General features: G+C 38.1%; 1 protein-coding gene across 2 annotated transcripts in view; it reads right to left on the reverse strand.

The window, feature by feature from the left end:
- The window catches only part of LOC139970530 (vacuolar protein sorting-associated protein 54-like), a 35,971-nt gene extending 25,130 nt beyond the window's left edge, over positions 1–10,841 (reverse strand). For both annotated transcript variants that reach the window (XM_071976309.1, XM_071976307.1), the window contains exons 1-10: positions 10,210–10,841; positions 8,900–9,186; positions 8,269–8,356; positions 6,841–6,875; positions 6,318–6,425; positions 5,557–5,699; positions 4,605–4,704; positions 2,525–2,667; positions 1,507–1,630; positions 849–956 (exon numbers count right to left, since the gene is read on the reverse strand). In XM_071976309.1, coding sequence (XP_071832410.1) covers positions 849–956; positions 1,507–1,630; positions 2,525–2,667; positions 4,605–4,704; positions 5,557–5,699; positions 6,318–6,425; positions 6,841–6,875; positions 8,269–8,356; positions 8,900–9,186; positions 10,210–10,678 — 1,605 coding nt within the window. In that variant the 5' untranslated portion in view covers positions 10,679–10,841. The remainder of the gene's footprint in view (positions 1–848; positions 957–1,506; positions 1,631–2,524; positions 2,668–4,604; positions 4,705–5,556; positions 5,700–6,317; positions 6,426–6,840; positions 6,876–8,268; positions 8,357–8,899; positions 9,187–10,209) is intronic.
- Between the last annotated feature and the right edge of the window lie 4,312 nt (positions 10,842–15,153).

Here is a 15,153-nt window from a genome sequence, read left to right on the forward strand (position 1 = left end):
AACTTACCAAGGGCACTTCACTTAAGTGTTCTACAATGAGTCAATATTTATTCAGTTTTTTGTTGTTGGCATTAATACTAGAAATACACTCACAGTTCATTACAAGTCACACACAGTACATAACACGCCACAGATAGTACATTACAAGCCACACAAAGTACATTACAAGTCACACATTACAATACAAGCCACATACAGTACATTACAAGCCACAAATCAAACTTCATGTACACACATTACATTACAAGTCACACATTAAACTTCAAGTACACACATTACATTACAAGCCACACACAGTACATTACAATACACACACAGTACATTACAAGCCACAAATCAAACTTCATGTTCACACACTACATTACAAGTCACACATTAAACTTCAAGTACACACATTACATTACAAGCCACACACAGTACATTACAATACACACACATTACATTACAAGCCACACACAGTACATTACAATACACACACAGTACATTACAAGCCACACACAGTACATTGGAAGCCACACATCAAACTTCAAATTTCATCAGCATTGACAAGAATCCAAGAAAAGACTGTAGCATCTGTGGATAATTTTTAGATTTAATTTTTCTACTGTTCCTGGCCAAAAAAAAAATCAACCATGTTTAATGTTTCCATTGTTCTTGACAGTCATTCCAAAAAATCAATTAAAGATTATGTAGTAGAATCTTTCTCCTAGATAAAATGAGGAAAAGAGAATGATTATATATCACGTACCACAAAAGAACCTCAAAAATTTGGCAAGTTCTGGAGAAACGATGTCGTTTTATGGACCGGAAGGGGAAAAAACACCAAGGTGAACATCTCTGGTACTTACCTGTTTAAGTAGGGCTCTGACTGCACTAAATGCCTCATCTTTATAGGTATCTAACATATTGAACTGCCTTTGTCTCAGCATTCCAAACACAATGCCAGCCAACTTCTCCTGAAAATAGAATACAACATCAACAGTGATGTGGGCTTGTTCATGTGTTTGTATAGTAAGAACTTAAACACTGCATACAAGAATCAAAAGTACATCATAACTGTTTGTCGTGTACGTCAAACATTTACGATTCACTACTGCATAGTCCCATACTGTACTTCACACAGAATTCACATTTTTGTCCGATACAATGAAATTACTGAGATGTTACATTTATTTTCAATCCAGAGTAATCTCCTCCCCCCCAGAGCCCCCGCACCCCACCCCATTCTTACCTCCCTCCACACCTCCAAAGAAGGTGCTATTTACTTTTGAGAGCTATCATGACTTTTAAACCGAGATATCTAAAGATAAAAAATAAATAAAAGAGGGCTCCTCTGGAAAGCAGTGCTTCTGCACTGAGCAGAACTACCCTCATTAAAGATGACAATAATAAAAAATAAAAAAATAAAAAAAACACAACTTTGTTTTACTTCAATTGTTCACGGCCCCAATGGAAGAGTCGTTATTTACATACGCAGCAAAAATCTGGAAATAAAATAATACGTACATCCTCAGGAGGTGAGGTATCTTCTAACGACCTATTCAGAGACAGGGTCGCAAAGGTCGAGAATTCTCCTAGAAGCATCTTGTCGATCAGCTTCTCCATCTCCACCAACTGAGAACCTAAGTGCCTGCATATGTCAACAAATGTCAACAAGAGAAAACCAAATAATAATAATAATAATAATGGTGACAATGATGATGATGATAATAATAATCATAATAATAATATTCATAATAATAATGATAATAATAATAATAATAATCATAGACTAAAACAGTTTCATGATGACTGTAGGTACAGCACCTATAAAAGCTCAGCCTATTCGACCCTCCCTCCCTCCCCCCCCCAAAAAAAAAAACAAGCTGGGCCAAGGTTGTCATTTTCATAAAACTAGCAGTATGATTGTTATGGCTCCTGGTACCATTTTTTTGAAAGAAACATCTTGACTAACCCACCCCATTCATCTTCGGTCATTTCACTCGACCAATCCACCTCCTTCCAGTACTACATTCTAATACTAGCCATGTCACTTACACTCATTTCATAACCCGCCTCACTTTGCCTGACAAGTTTTTCCCATCGCCATTTATCTACATTCCCAACAGTGACTCACTGATTCTGGTCGCTGTCTAATGCTAGGTAAATCTGGGCATTGTTTCAGTTGAATAGTTGAAGTAGAATATTAATAATGTCCCAGCCACCTGGGCATGATGAGGTTTCAGGGGGCCATTAAAGTCCTTTGCATTTTTTTTTTGCACTGTTGTAGTTTTTATGTTAGGTTCAAACTGTCTAAGTTATGTCCATATTTTTCGTTTCTTCAATAATTTTGGTGAAGAACTTTTAAAATCATCCGTTGTCTTCGGTCTGTTTATTTGCCTTTGTATAACCCCAGCGGACAGGGCCTCGTTACAATAGCTACTTCACAGGCTTCTGGTAATGGGAAATGAACTTGAAAGTGAATTGGTGAATGTAGTAGAATACTCTTACCACCAGTCGTGGTGAGTTTGAAACTAGAACTGACCTGAAGCTTTGAATACCAGCCAGTTCTTGCGAGAGGACTTCTTGAGAGGTTGAAATGAGGTCGAGAGCTCCCACAAACTCAGACGTGGATAACAGCAGCTGGATGGTAGGCTGAGTCTGGTGTACAGTCGCCATCAGTTTCAACTGAAGAGGAAATTACCAAGGAGCACTTGATAAAAATATACATCATGGAACAGACTTACTTCTCCTCCCTCACCCTTCCCCCAGTCCTTATAAACACCAACTTATGACACTTACACCTGTACAGTACTCTAAGGATCCGTGCCGTAACAACTCACCAGAAGAGAATGACTTTATGAACACCTTATCCTATTCTACAGTTTCATTGTGTTGTGTGTTCTGAATCCCGTTTAAACCTAAAAGCTAAACCTACTGGTTCTAATTCCCGACTAAACCTTAAAAACTAAAACTACCGATCATCACAATTTGAGCTATAAATTTATATATGAAAAGAGGCTTATCTTACTGGCTCTTTTTGAAAGCACTCGGTTAACGATTAGATACAAGATTCATTATACACGTTCATATATATATATATATGAGGATGTAAATTTCACCTTTATGTCATTGCAAATGAAAATAAGGAAAAAGGTTGGTCGGAAGAAGAAGAAAGGGATTTGAACATTCATATCAGTTATATGGCGTGACAATCTGACCCTGGCAGGATCTTCTTCAGATGCTAACTGAAAACAGACTAAGACACATCTTAATGAGACGGTCTGTTTTCATTTAGTTTCAGTTTCAGCCTCTAATGCAGATCCAGCCACTTCTAAAATGTCAGTCCCTCTCTAATATTTATATACATATTACCTACACAGACTTTTAGCAGCAGCTTGTTAACAGTTGTTTCTCATTTAAAAAATGTTTAAGCATCATTTCTAGATTTTTCTATTAAGAATCTTTTAAAAGGGCAGGCTTACCGAATTACAAAGAATAATTTACAGCATGTCAACCACACCAAATGAATTGTCCAGAGAAGGAATAATGGATTAAAGAAACTCTCAAGAACACACTGTCAGTTTGTAGTAGTGCTGATAGTCGACTCTTTTTTTTGTAATCGATTAATTGCATAGCTCTTCTCGCGATTACTCGGTTACAGTTATTACATCATCACTGTCATTTTACAATCCAGAAATACAGTCAGAACAAATCTTTCACCATGGTGCACTGTTTTTATTCGTTCTTTCCTGTATTAATGTGTGGTGTCTAAATAAAACATCTACCAAACAAATGCTGTGAACAACTTTCAATGTAAACATTTCTTAAAATCGTTCATAAAAGCAAATGTGCAAACAATGGATACATGTAACACCTTGTAGCGATGTGATGATTAGAGTTTTCTGTAAAAGGAAGTTCAACGTTCTAGGCTAGGATTTAGCCTAGCGTGAAGGCAGGCACATTGAAATTACCTACACCGCAATCGACACACTCGATCAGACACCCGATAAATGTGATCCAGGCCAGTAATGAAGTAATTGTAAACATTCTTGAAGAAATGACGAGTACTTTGGCAATCGTAAAAGATTTATAACTTACGAATTTGCGATTATGCGCAATGATCAAACATTGCTAGGACAGAATGATGCACTGCAGAACAAGCGTATTACTGACAAGAAAACTCATAAATCTAACCGGAGCAGGTGCTTGTCGATTTTTAACACAGCACAGTGCTAGTGTAGCATTATGAGAACCTGTACTTTTCCATATTTGCTGACAAACTGCTTTAGTGTTGTTATCGATAAGTTAGGCTATTATTCAAAAGCAGTTAATGTGTAGTGTTAGTTTGTAGTCGAGTAATCGCAACTAAGGTTTTGAGCGCAATTAATCAAACTTCCATGTGCAAACGCGACTACTGGCAATTAATCGATTACCACTATCAGCACTAGTTTGTAGTCATTTAAAGAGAATTTGGTCTCTTCATCTATATCCATCTACAGTGCCTAACCTGCTCAAATTTCCCTAAACACTTGTCAATCTTGAATTTTATCAGAGTGTACTTTACAAATTGCTATGATACAGATTTGCCAACGTTCACATCCTGAAAGCTGAATCAGACCTACCTTGTTGAGAACTTTGGCATAATTCGAACGAGATACTTTCAGCTTGAGTATGTCCAGGGAGTTTTTGGACAGGACATCGTCAATTCTCAAAATTTTCTCTCTGGTCAAAAAGAAGAAATTTGAAAGATGGGTGCTCAGTCCTGGCAGTCAAGCATAACAAACATAAAAGTCGCTATGGAATGTATGTAGATCAATTTAAACATTCTGCCATTGTATTTTTAAGATTTTAAAAATTCTCAGTCTCTACTATGAAAGAGTCCTGGAAAGTTAATAGTCTCATGAAGTTCTACTTTAAATATTTCCTTCACTTCTAAGAAGGCCAAATAAGACAATTATCTTCCATATTTTATGGTAACACCTATTACCTTTAATCTTACCGAGAACACAAACTACCACAAATTCCACTATTGGTCACAAACAGTTATCTAGGTGTATGACTACCAGCATTTAAGTTTTATTACCTTGTACAATAATATTCAAAGCTAGGGAATGTTTGATTTTGCTGATTATGTTACGGTATGATAGACAAGATTCTTCGGGATTGATCCCAACAGACAGTTTTATCAAGCCAATAGAAATGAAATGGATGAAGAAGCAAGCATAAAAGTGGTTTGCATTTTAACCACAAAAAGGATCAATGCAAGCCTAAGGACAGCTTATGGTATACTGTTATCACTCTTTAAACCATACCTCTTAAACCATGTTATGTTACCATATTGACCGTAACCATATTAACCATACCTCTTAAAATGATGAAAAGACTGTCACTGTTGAATCAAAATCAACACTTATCCACCACAAAGTTGACCTAACATTTCTAAATATTCATATCTAGTGTCCTTCATTTTGGGTTTTTTTTTCTGGCTGGACACATTACACTTAAATAATAACAGACTGCCTTGTATGTAGCAATATGGTCAAACAAAACACACTTCGGTGTTTTCAAATGTACCTTAAATCTCTGATGGCATCACAAGTCCTCTGTAGGTCTTCCTGCAATTTATCATGGGACGCCATAGCAGTGAAAAACGCACTGGACCTGGATGAGATGTGTCTGGAGATCTGGACTTCCACGATATCGAGATAATGTGAGAGCTGAAGGTGGACGAAAAAAGGGACATAATGTCAGTAATGAACGACAATCCAGTAAAAAAAAGAGACATACAGAGCATATTTACATATGACTAGAGTTACAAGTGATGAGTCTCAAAGGTTAACCACACATGTTACAGGTAGACTACAGTTATGACAAATTTTGAATATTAATCATAGTTAAGCGAACATGAACTGCAATTAAAACAGAGGCAAACTTCTTTTTGAACATGAACACAGTAAAACAGAAACATCTTTACCTATAGTATGGCTATTGTTGTAGGTTATGAGTTGTGAAGTCAAAACACAAGTGTTTAGCCCAAACAAATTGGCAATTGCAATACAGTAAATCATATTCCAGTGCAACTAAACCTCTTTTTACTTATAGAACATGACTTAAAGAGTTGTTAAGGGGGCATGGGTGAGGGGGGGGGGGTGGACTTGTCAGACATTGAAATCTGGCTATTTACAGGGTAAGTGCCTTGGATTCCAATATTTGCCAGTAACAAAAATGAAGCACTGGCTTTTTTTGCTGCTAGTAGGCAGCAACACATCCAGCTGTCAATCTTAAAATTTCTTAATTAACACATTTGCTACGATGAAGGATGCGATTATACGAACCTTTTCCTGAAGAAGTTTTGATGATTGCTGGCCTTTAAACTGTGACCATGGCAGCACATCTTCAAATGTCTCGGGATTTTCAAGGTGAAAGTCACCACGAAAAAAGACCTTGTTGGAGGGCAGAAAGTTAAAACGGCGAATTACGAACCTTTAAAAACTATCTGTCATGTGCAATTGCGACTGAAGAGCCAGAAATTTTACAATATTAAATTAATCGATACTTTTTCCTGTATCAAATGGTCCAAAGAAAGTCGAGAGGGGGATTGGAGCGTTGAAAATGTACATTTCTATCTGTGCTATAAAAATACAAAACGACTTGCACAGAGTTATTTTGTTTTTTTGCTCTTTCTGTAGGTATCATATACCATACTTTGTCAGAAGAATGAGGGTGTTTTGACATTTTTAAAGAAGAAAGGTGTGAACAAGAGTAGCTCTCATTACTTCCCGAAGATATACTGTGAGTGTACATCTCTGTTGCACCAGTAGCATCCAACCAACATCAGCAATTCTATAACAAACTCACCTTTGGCACTTGATCCAGTTGTACTGCATCTTTTTCTAATTAAAAACAAAAAACAAAACAGGGAAAATTATTTGATTTGAAAAGAAAAAAGTAACATCGTATTCCTCTTAGCACAAGATTCACTCACAAAACTAGATTAAATGAACATTCTATATTGAATGCTTTCTGGTAAATACAGGTAGAATTGGTTTATTGTCTTGAAATATATCTGTTTCTATGAAAGTTTAAGTCTGGCATATGCTTATGCGAAAGTCCGAACTTTGTTTTGACAAGTGACATATTTTTTTTTCAGAATATGACACATTGTGATATTAATATGAAACATTGACGATACTCATTGGGCTTATGTATTTTGGTGAGAGATATTACATGGTAGCATAACTAGCAGTGCTCCCTCCCATGTTCTTTTTCGATGTTACGAGAGCGTTGTGGTCAAGTGGTTAAGGCAGTGGACTGGTGGTCTAAGGGTTGCAGGTTCGAGCCCTGGCCTGATCAATGCGTTGTGTCCTTGGGCAAGGCACTTTATCTCCATTGCCTCTCTTCACCCAGGTGTATAAATGGGGACTTGCGAGGTAACTTGTAAATATAGTTGCGTGCGCCGGTTTGTGGCTGCACCCTATGGGAAGTCCCCCGGGGGACACGTGGTTGTGGTGCACTGTGGTGCCCCAGGAGAGATTGATTAAATTGCGCACACTTTGGTGTGTAGGTGTGACTAGTTACCAATGACCAAGGCTAAGTTGTACACGCTATGATATTAGCGCCTTTGAACAATTTCTGTTGATTTTGGCGCTATATAAATGTCTTCTGATTGGTTGATTACTATGTTGTTTACCATCTTTGCTATTATAGAAGGTAAAGACCAAGTATTTAATGCCAAAGTACTTCGTTGTTGTGCCATTTAATGTTAAAGAAATGATGAACCAAATATTTTCATCAAAATCAGGTTATTTTTTTTGTTTTAAATATCAAGTGATTCGTACATCCAGATCGATTCAAATCAGTGCGGATTGAATCAATCTGCCCTTGAATGGTTTTAGGTTATTGAAGATGGGAAATGATGGCAGTATTTCTTAACTTGTGGAAACATTCACATATTAAACACTCCCAGGCATGTAGCCAGGAATTTGCCAAGGGAGGGGCGAACCTGTTGGCAAACTATCAGAGCAGTATATATGGCTCTGCAAACTATCTAAGCGTAGCGCCACCATGGGTTGGCGCAAAGCGTACAAGAAAATTTTGGCCGAAAATGCCTCCAAGATCGCTGGAAATGGCACTTCCCAGGCCTTGTAAGTTGCATCTAAGCATTTTCTATTTTGAAATTACTAGCGATATCATGAAAAAACATACAAAAAAATATGCTCAAGGGGGGGGCGGTCGCCCCCTTTGCCCCCCCCCTGGCTACGCGCCTGATTACACTCCCTGACTTACCTCTCACCCTGGCAGATTCCAGACCATCTACTTCCTTTGTGATATCATTTTGGTTAGATGGCCTCCTTTTATGCAAGGATCGTAATTTCTACAACAGAAGCAAAACAAGGGTAAAGAAGCAGAAAACCATGAATGTTAGCAACCTGAATATAAGCCTATTTATTAAATGTGCTATTCTGTGTCTTAAAAGTAGTTCAATTAACTTTATTACTTTTAGTTCAATTAATTAAGGCTGTAATATTAGAATTCAGTAGACATATGATGTTTTAAGAAGAAACTCTGGCAAGGGAACTGCAAAGTTGTCGCTTTAAAAAAAAAATTATATGTGCAATAAATATGGATAAAAAGACATTTGAACCAAGTCAACTTGGGGACACAGAACTTTCAAGCTTTCATATTAAAATGTAAAACTGGTTTTCCACAGAGTTCCCTGATGTAATGTTTAAATTTAAAATTACAATAGTTTACATCAGATATGCAAAACAGATATATGCAGATACCAAAGTAATTACTTTTCATTTGATGGTACATATGCTGTCTCTTTTCTATGTATAATCATATTCTCTGCCAAGACACTCTAGATATTTCATGATGGAACACATGTTTTCAACCAAAGACGTTTTGTACCTACCCTGGCAGTTTTCTTTATGTATTTATCAAAATGGATCCTTGCAATTTCTTGAACATATGGAGAAGGGGGTAGGTGTGGTCTCTCCACGAATGATTCCCCCCAAGTTTTGGTGAAGAAGTCTGTTTCTCTTCTCGACTTTCTTGGATCATTTAATACCGCTGGCAGGTTGACAGTAGATGAATACACAGTCCAAGGTTTCCGCACCACCGACGGAGCTGATTTGGATGGAGAGCCTTCCACACTATCCATGCTATGAATGCTCGTCTTCTTTATACGTTTAAGGTAAGCTGAAAGAAAGGGATGTTGATACAGTATACTGTGGGGTCGTACTAATTAGCATCAACAGGCCCATTTCACAACAACTCAAGACAACAAGTTTAAAATACCATCAAATACAATGGTTGTAATCAGAGTGTATCTGGAAACACGTTTAAATCTGACTGGAACCCTCGTCCATACATATTTTTAAGGGGAAAAAATGTTTTTGTCGTAAAAATAGTCAACTTTCTCTGTCCGTAGAATTGGACGTGATGCTATTGCGCTTGCGCAATGATTTTGGACCGCACCATTATGATATGGGTGGGTTTGTGTTAGGATTTGGGAACTACCTTTGTGTACAGTGTCGGTAAAGTGGGTTGACATAGTATGCTGAATGAACTCCAAATCAATTTTTTCCCAAAAAATTTCATAAAAAAAAATATTGCAAAAACCAAGCAATCAATATTGATATTTTAAACTTGTCGTCTTGAGTTGTCTTGAGTTGTCTTGAGTTGTCATGAAATAGGCCTGTTGACGTTTATTAGTATGACCGATACTGTGCGGTATATACATTTGACAATACCTGCAATGATTATGGTTTAATACTGTACAGACTGCTGTGCAGTAGCACTGGAAGAAAAATGCAAGTATGAATATAATAAAGAAATGGTATCAGATTATCTAATTTTTAGTCTTCAATTCATATTATTTCAGCCAACAGTCTTGAGGGCAGCCTACGGTTGGGTTACTTTAAGTAAGCTTGAAGTTAATCACAATGAGGGAAAGATCAATTTCATGATGTGTATTAATTCAACATGTACAATAGCTTGAAACAAAATTTCATTTTCAAAGTATGGTTTAATTCAGTCATACATGAACCAAATTTAATGATGACGCAGAGTTTAGGTCTAATGTTACTTAGGCCTATGCTAGCTCTAATTTATGAGTTCCTGGGTTGAGCCTTGGCTAGGTCGGTTACGCAAAATTTCTTAAATTTGTGACAGGAATTACAAGAATTCAAACAAAAATTTACTTTGGGCTTAGAACATTACCTTCATCTCCAACATGCTCTTTGGCAACATGTACTTCATAGTCTCGATCGCTTACACCTTCCACAGGTAAAGAGGGACAAACACCATGAAGGCCAAACTTACAAATAAATGAACCCCCTTCCCTTTTACAGTGTTGTTCTCTCAAGTGAATGGAAAACTCTGCTGGTGCTTTGAAAGAAATTTGACATAATTGACAATGTTTCCACTGTCCTAAAATATAAGGTTTTCTTGTTCCCTGATGCTGAGAAGGTTTTCCAGCAAAATTAGTATGATTAAGCCTAGGCCTAGTTTGGTTTGTATTGGTAGGCTTGGGCCCGATAACGTTAGAAGTAGCAGAATCAATTGAAAGTTGAATGTTGTGACTGTCTGTATTGGATTTAGCGTAACTCTGCCCTGCAACTCTTAGTCCAAGGCCTAACGTTACATCCACTGGGAGATCATGGCTGGTAGATTTTCGTATTGGATCCATATGGTCGAAAGTATTTCCACAAGAAGAAATATTCCATTACTAACACTATACATCACTATCTACTCGATCACAAGAAGCGTTAGAACTGCGGATGTGTTGCATTTGCTGTATGGTCGTTGACATGTCAAATCTATGTCGGCCATATTTATTTTTAATTACGCCCTCACTTACGAAGATGTGCTGACCATTTCGCAATAAAGCATTACTAGCTGAATATTATGCTATGTATAAAGTGTTCCAACTTTAGTTGCATATTTATATAAAATTCTAAGATAACAGGCGCGTATCCAGGGGGCGTTGGGGGCGCCCCCCCCCCCCTGGTAAGAAAAAGAGGAGAGAAAAAAAGAGAAGAAAAAAGAGGAGGACAAAAAGAGGAGGAAGGAGAGGAAGGAAGGGAAAAGAAAAAGAAGAAAGGGAGAAAAAGGAGAAAAGGACGCACCCATCACTTCTTGAGATTGTTCCCATCTGCATGAAAACGCGCGCTCACAACCCTTCGCCCCATCCCTCAGTCTAATCGCTTCCCGATGAGTTAAGAAACTTAATTAATGACCTTCGCCCGTATAGTACCAAGATCTTGACAAAATCCGGCAACGCACCCACTTCACCGATAATAAGTGATCGGGTTGTGTATTAGTGACGTTTAGAGGGCGTGCACCTACATAGAGTGACCACTCCCGACAATGCAATTTCCCAAGATCAGGCCCGAAAAATCCAAGAAATCCCAAGGGCACTGTACTGTATGGATATCTAGCAATATCTGGCGATATCTAGGGTTGAAAATCCCAAGATCTTCCCTAAACTGAATATCGAAGCCTTCAGTGTGTAATGAAATTGAATTGTGCGTCTTTCGAAATGAAAAGAATGTGGGGCAAAGTAGCGTAACTCCTATGGGCTCGGACCGTGCTGAGCCGGTGGCCCCGACCAAAAGGGGGCCCCGCTATACTGATAGACAGAAAAATGGTACCTCTTTTGATAGGGAGGGCCCGTTTTACTGGGAAAGAAAAACTCCTGCAAGACTGAACAAGACAATATACATATTTTCATATGATACGGAATACGGACCTCATGATCATGGGTTCATTGGGTATTAATGTCTGTATCGAGCTAGTTGTGTTATTTATTATGATAATGAAAAACAAAGTATATAATTTAAAACCCAATTCCAGCCAATGTTGTACTGAGTACAACATCGGAGCATATGATTTTTGAAAAAAAAATCTAAAACAATAACCCAACACCCCACAGACTAGCTTGAAACTGTGTTCATTTGAAAGAGAAGGCAGGGCTTTCATATAAATATAATAATAAAAGGTAAGAATAAAGATGCCTTCGGTGTATCTGGTAAGTAAAAAAGCACAGGAAATTAGGCTTGGATGGACAAAGTTCAGCCGAAATTAGGCCTATGTTTAGGTTTGATTACTGTAGTTGTACAGTAGTCTCCATTATACTCCATACAGTAGGGAGGGGTGCACTTGCCCACCCCACCCCCCCCCTCCCCTGAAAAATTTTAAAAATGTTAAGCATTTGCCATTTCAATGATTTCCCCCAACCAACAGTTCTCTTGTTATGTTCATTGCATCCGGACCCTTAATGCATTATTGAAATATTGAAAGTCAAAATCCTAAGACATGAGATCTCAAAATAACCGATGTGTAAATGCAACTTGAACGGGAAGTGTCTTTTCCGACGATCTAGGAGTATTTTTTGGCAAAAAAAAATCGTCGTACGCTCCGCGCCAACCGATGGTGGCGCTCCGCTTATAGTATCAAGTAGTGTGTTACACCTACATACGACCTACTGATCCCCCCTTGGACCTTTTACATGGACCTCCTGATAGGGGGCCCTTTGGGCTAGGAGCCCCCCCCCCCCAGGCTCGTCGTTACACCACTGGTGGAGCATTGCACAATAAACAGATAATAGTTATTTATTTCAGACTCATTTCAATTATTCGAAATTTTAAAGCAAACAGCAGATATCACATCATATCAGTGAGCATGAAAATGGCGTTCTGGGCTGAACAGCCTCAAAACTGTAGATGTGTGTAGTGTTCGGTTTTGGAAATATCTGGTATTTTTTCATAATCCTTCAACGAAGTTTTATAGTAGCCGTTATAAGAGGTTGCAATATTTGTACACCAATAAATTAACTGTGTCTGAATTTTCGAAAATTCCCTGACCACCATTCTTCATCATACTTCCCTCTACTCGTGCAATTTTGACCGGTCTGTTATGGGTTGAAGGAGGTTTTTCTATATAGATGTCTATAGATGAAATTTTGTGCAACATTATGGGTATGGTTTGAAGTGAATTTATTCACGAGAAATGTGAATTTTCAAATTCTGAACAAATAATGGGCTTAAAACCTTGAAAAATGGGGCTTACGGGTCGGTGGGTCACGACGTAGAAACACCTACAAAAAGCGATGATCCACAGGAGATGTGATGAGGTCGAACATGATGTGTGACTGGTGACAATCTTCAATAAGGTTATGGATGAAAAATAAACTATTGGGAAAGTCTTGGTTCTCATGCAAAAGTGTACATCTGGTTGGTCATTTCAAGAAGTGCCATTTCCGGTGATCTGGGTGGTATCAATACCAGAAATGTTCTTGTACGCTGCGCGCCAACCGATGGTGGCGCTCCGCTTAGGTAGTAATTCGCGCCCCCCGGGTTAGGAAATCCTGGATAACGCATATGTCGTGTAGTTTGTATGGACACTTTAATATGCAGTCATATTTTTTTCAGATATTTTTCCAGCAATTTTGCTGCAATTCATCATATTCCTGCACAAGGTTGAAATGATGACATTTCTGATGCCAGCGTAATTAATTATGTAATATCACTAGTAGGATTGCTATATTCTTCTGTGGGTTTCCATTGGTAGATTTTCAACAAAGCCTTACTTGACTATTAGTGTTGCAAAAACAAAACAAAAAAATGTAAGAAGAAGAAAAACGACTCAGAGTAAGTCAGGTTTAGTTCTTCTTCTTTTGTATCCAAGAAGAGGAAACAATTCATTCACAAGATTGAGATAGAGAGAGGTGGCCAGGGGGTTGTGTGTGTGTGTGTGTGGGGGGGGGGCTCTCAAACATATATAGATAGCGCTGGGTTTTATGTTGTGCGAGCAGTGACGATTGATGGAGGGCATGTTGCACCTGCTTTATAGCGGTATATTCTCATTGTCACAGTAAACATTTAGTATTTGGACATAGCCGCAATCTAAATGGTCTATTTTGTTTTCCGTATATTTCGCTAGTTGATAGGCTAAATTAGCATATATCTAGCCGAAGGTTAATAGGTCAATTTTACAGGTATAGTCCCTATTGGCACGTTGCCAATGAAATAAAATTCCAATACTTCAAAACGTCACAAGTTGTGGTATTGTAAACACCCCAGTTTTCATAAGGAAATCGCCGAACCCACATGTCCCATTATATCAGCCGTGACACTCATCAAATAGGGGGTTGCTAAGCTTCGAGAAGGTGGCCAAGACTTGAACTTGGAGGGAATATATCATTTGGTATATATCGGTTTCAACGGTGTACTACCACTTTAAGTATGTATGAAGTCGAACGTTTAATTGGCCGTGTTAGTTTTGGCCTGAATCAACCATAAACTTCGTAAATACTGCATGGACAAAAACGTGCGTGTTTACGTAAGTTCACCCCCCCCCCCCCAAAAAAAAATACGGTACCAGCTATACCCTCTAACCAGTCAACCGAAGTAACTTGACTTATTTGAACGTTTCATTCTTAATTACTCCCTTAATGACTCATCTAAGAATCACGATAATGGGATTTTTAATCCACTTAGCAATCAACCAGCAACAAATTACGTAAAAAATGTGTGCAGGAACCCTTAAACGTGTGTGTTAAGGGGGTATAGGGGAGGGAGGTGCGGGCCGTAGCTTCGTTGACCGTGGCCCTAAATCCGGTATTGGCATGCATGCTGTTGCCATTTGTTTTGTTTTGTGTTTTTTGTTGTTGCCAGAAAAAACCATAAAAGATATTAAAACTGCACGGACAAAAACTACGTGCGTTTTCACGTATATTAAGCTATAGTGTGCTGTAAACATTTGTCTTCATTACCAGCCCTTTAACCTAAATAACTTGAACTTGAACCCTACTCTTTGATAGTGACTCAACGCAAGAAGTCACGACAATGGAATTTTAGATCAGCCTATAGCAATAAACCAGCAACTTAAATTTGTTAGTACTTTGGCAAGGATTCATTTCTGGAGAGTCATTTAGTTACGGTACTTGACGTTATATTGGCAAATAATTATAAGGACTATAGTCGATATCAAACTCAGTATATATACGGATCAAGAAATCTGATATGTAAGAAGGTTTGGGTTAACACTTTTTCTTGATTCTGATTCACACAAACTTCCGCCTGCTAGTCAACATATTACTTGTTTGTCTTTCTTTTCATTTCTTCAAGGTTACTGACACACGCTATTTCCTGAAAAGAAACT

This window comes from Apostichopus japonicus, chromosome 8 (genome assembly GCF_037975245.1).
Source record: "Apostichopus japonicus isolate 1M-3 chromosome 8, ASM3797524v1, whole genome shotgun sequence".
Lineage (NCBI taxonomy): Eukaryota > Metazoa > Echinodermata > Holothuroidea > Aspidochirotida > Stichopodidae > Apostichopus > Apostichopus japonicus.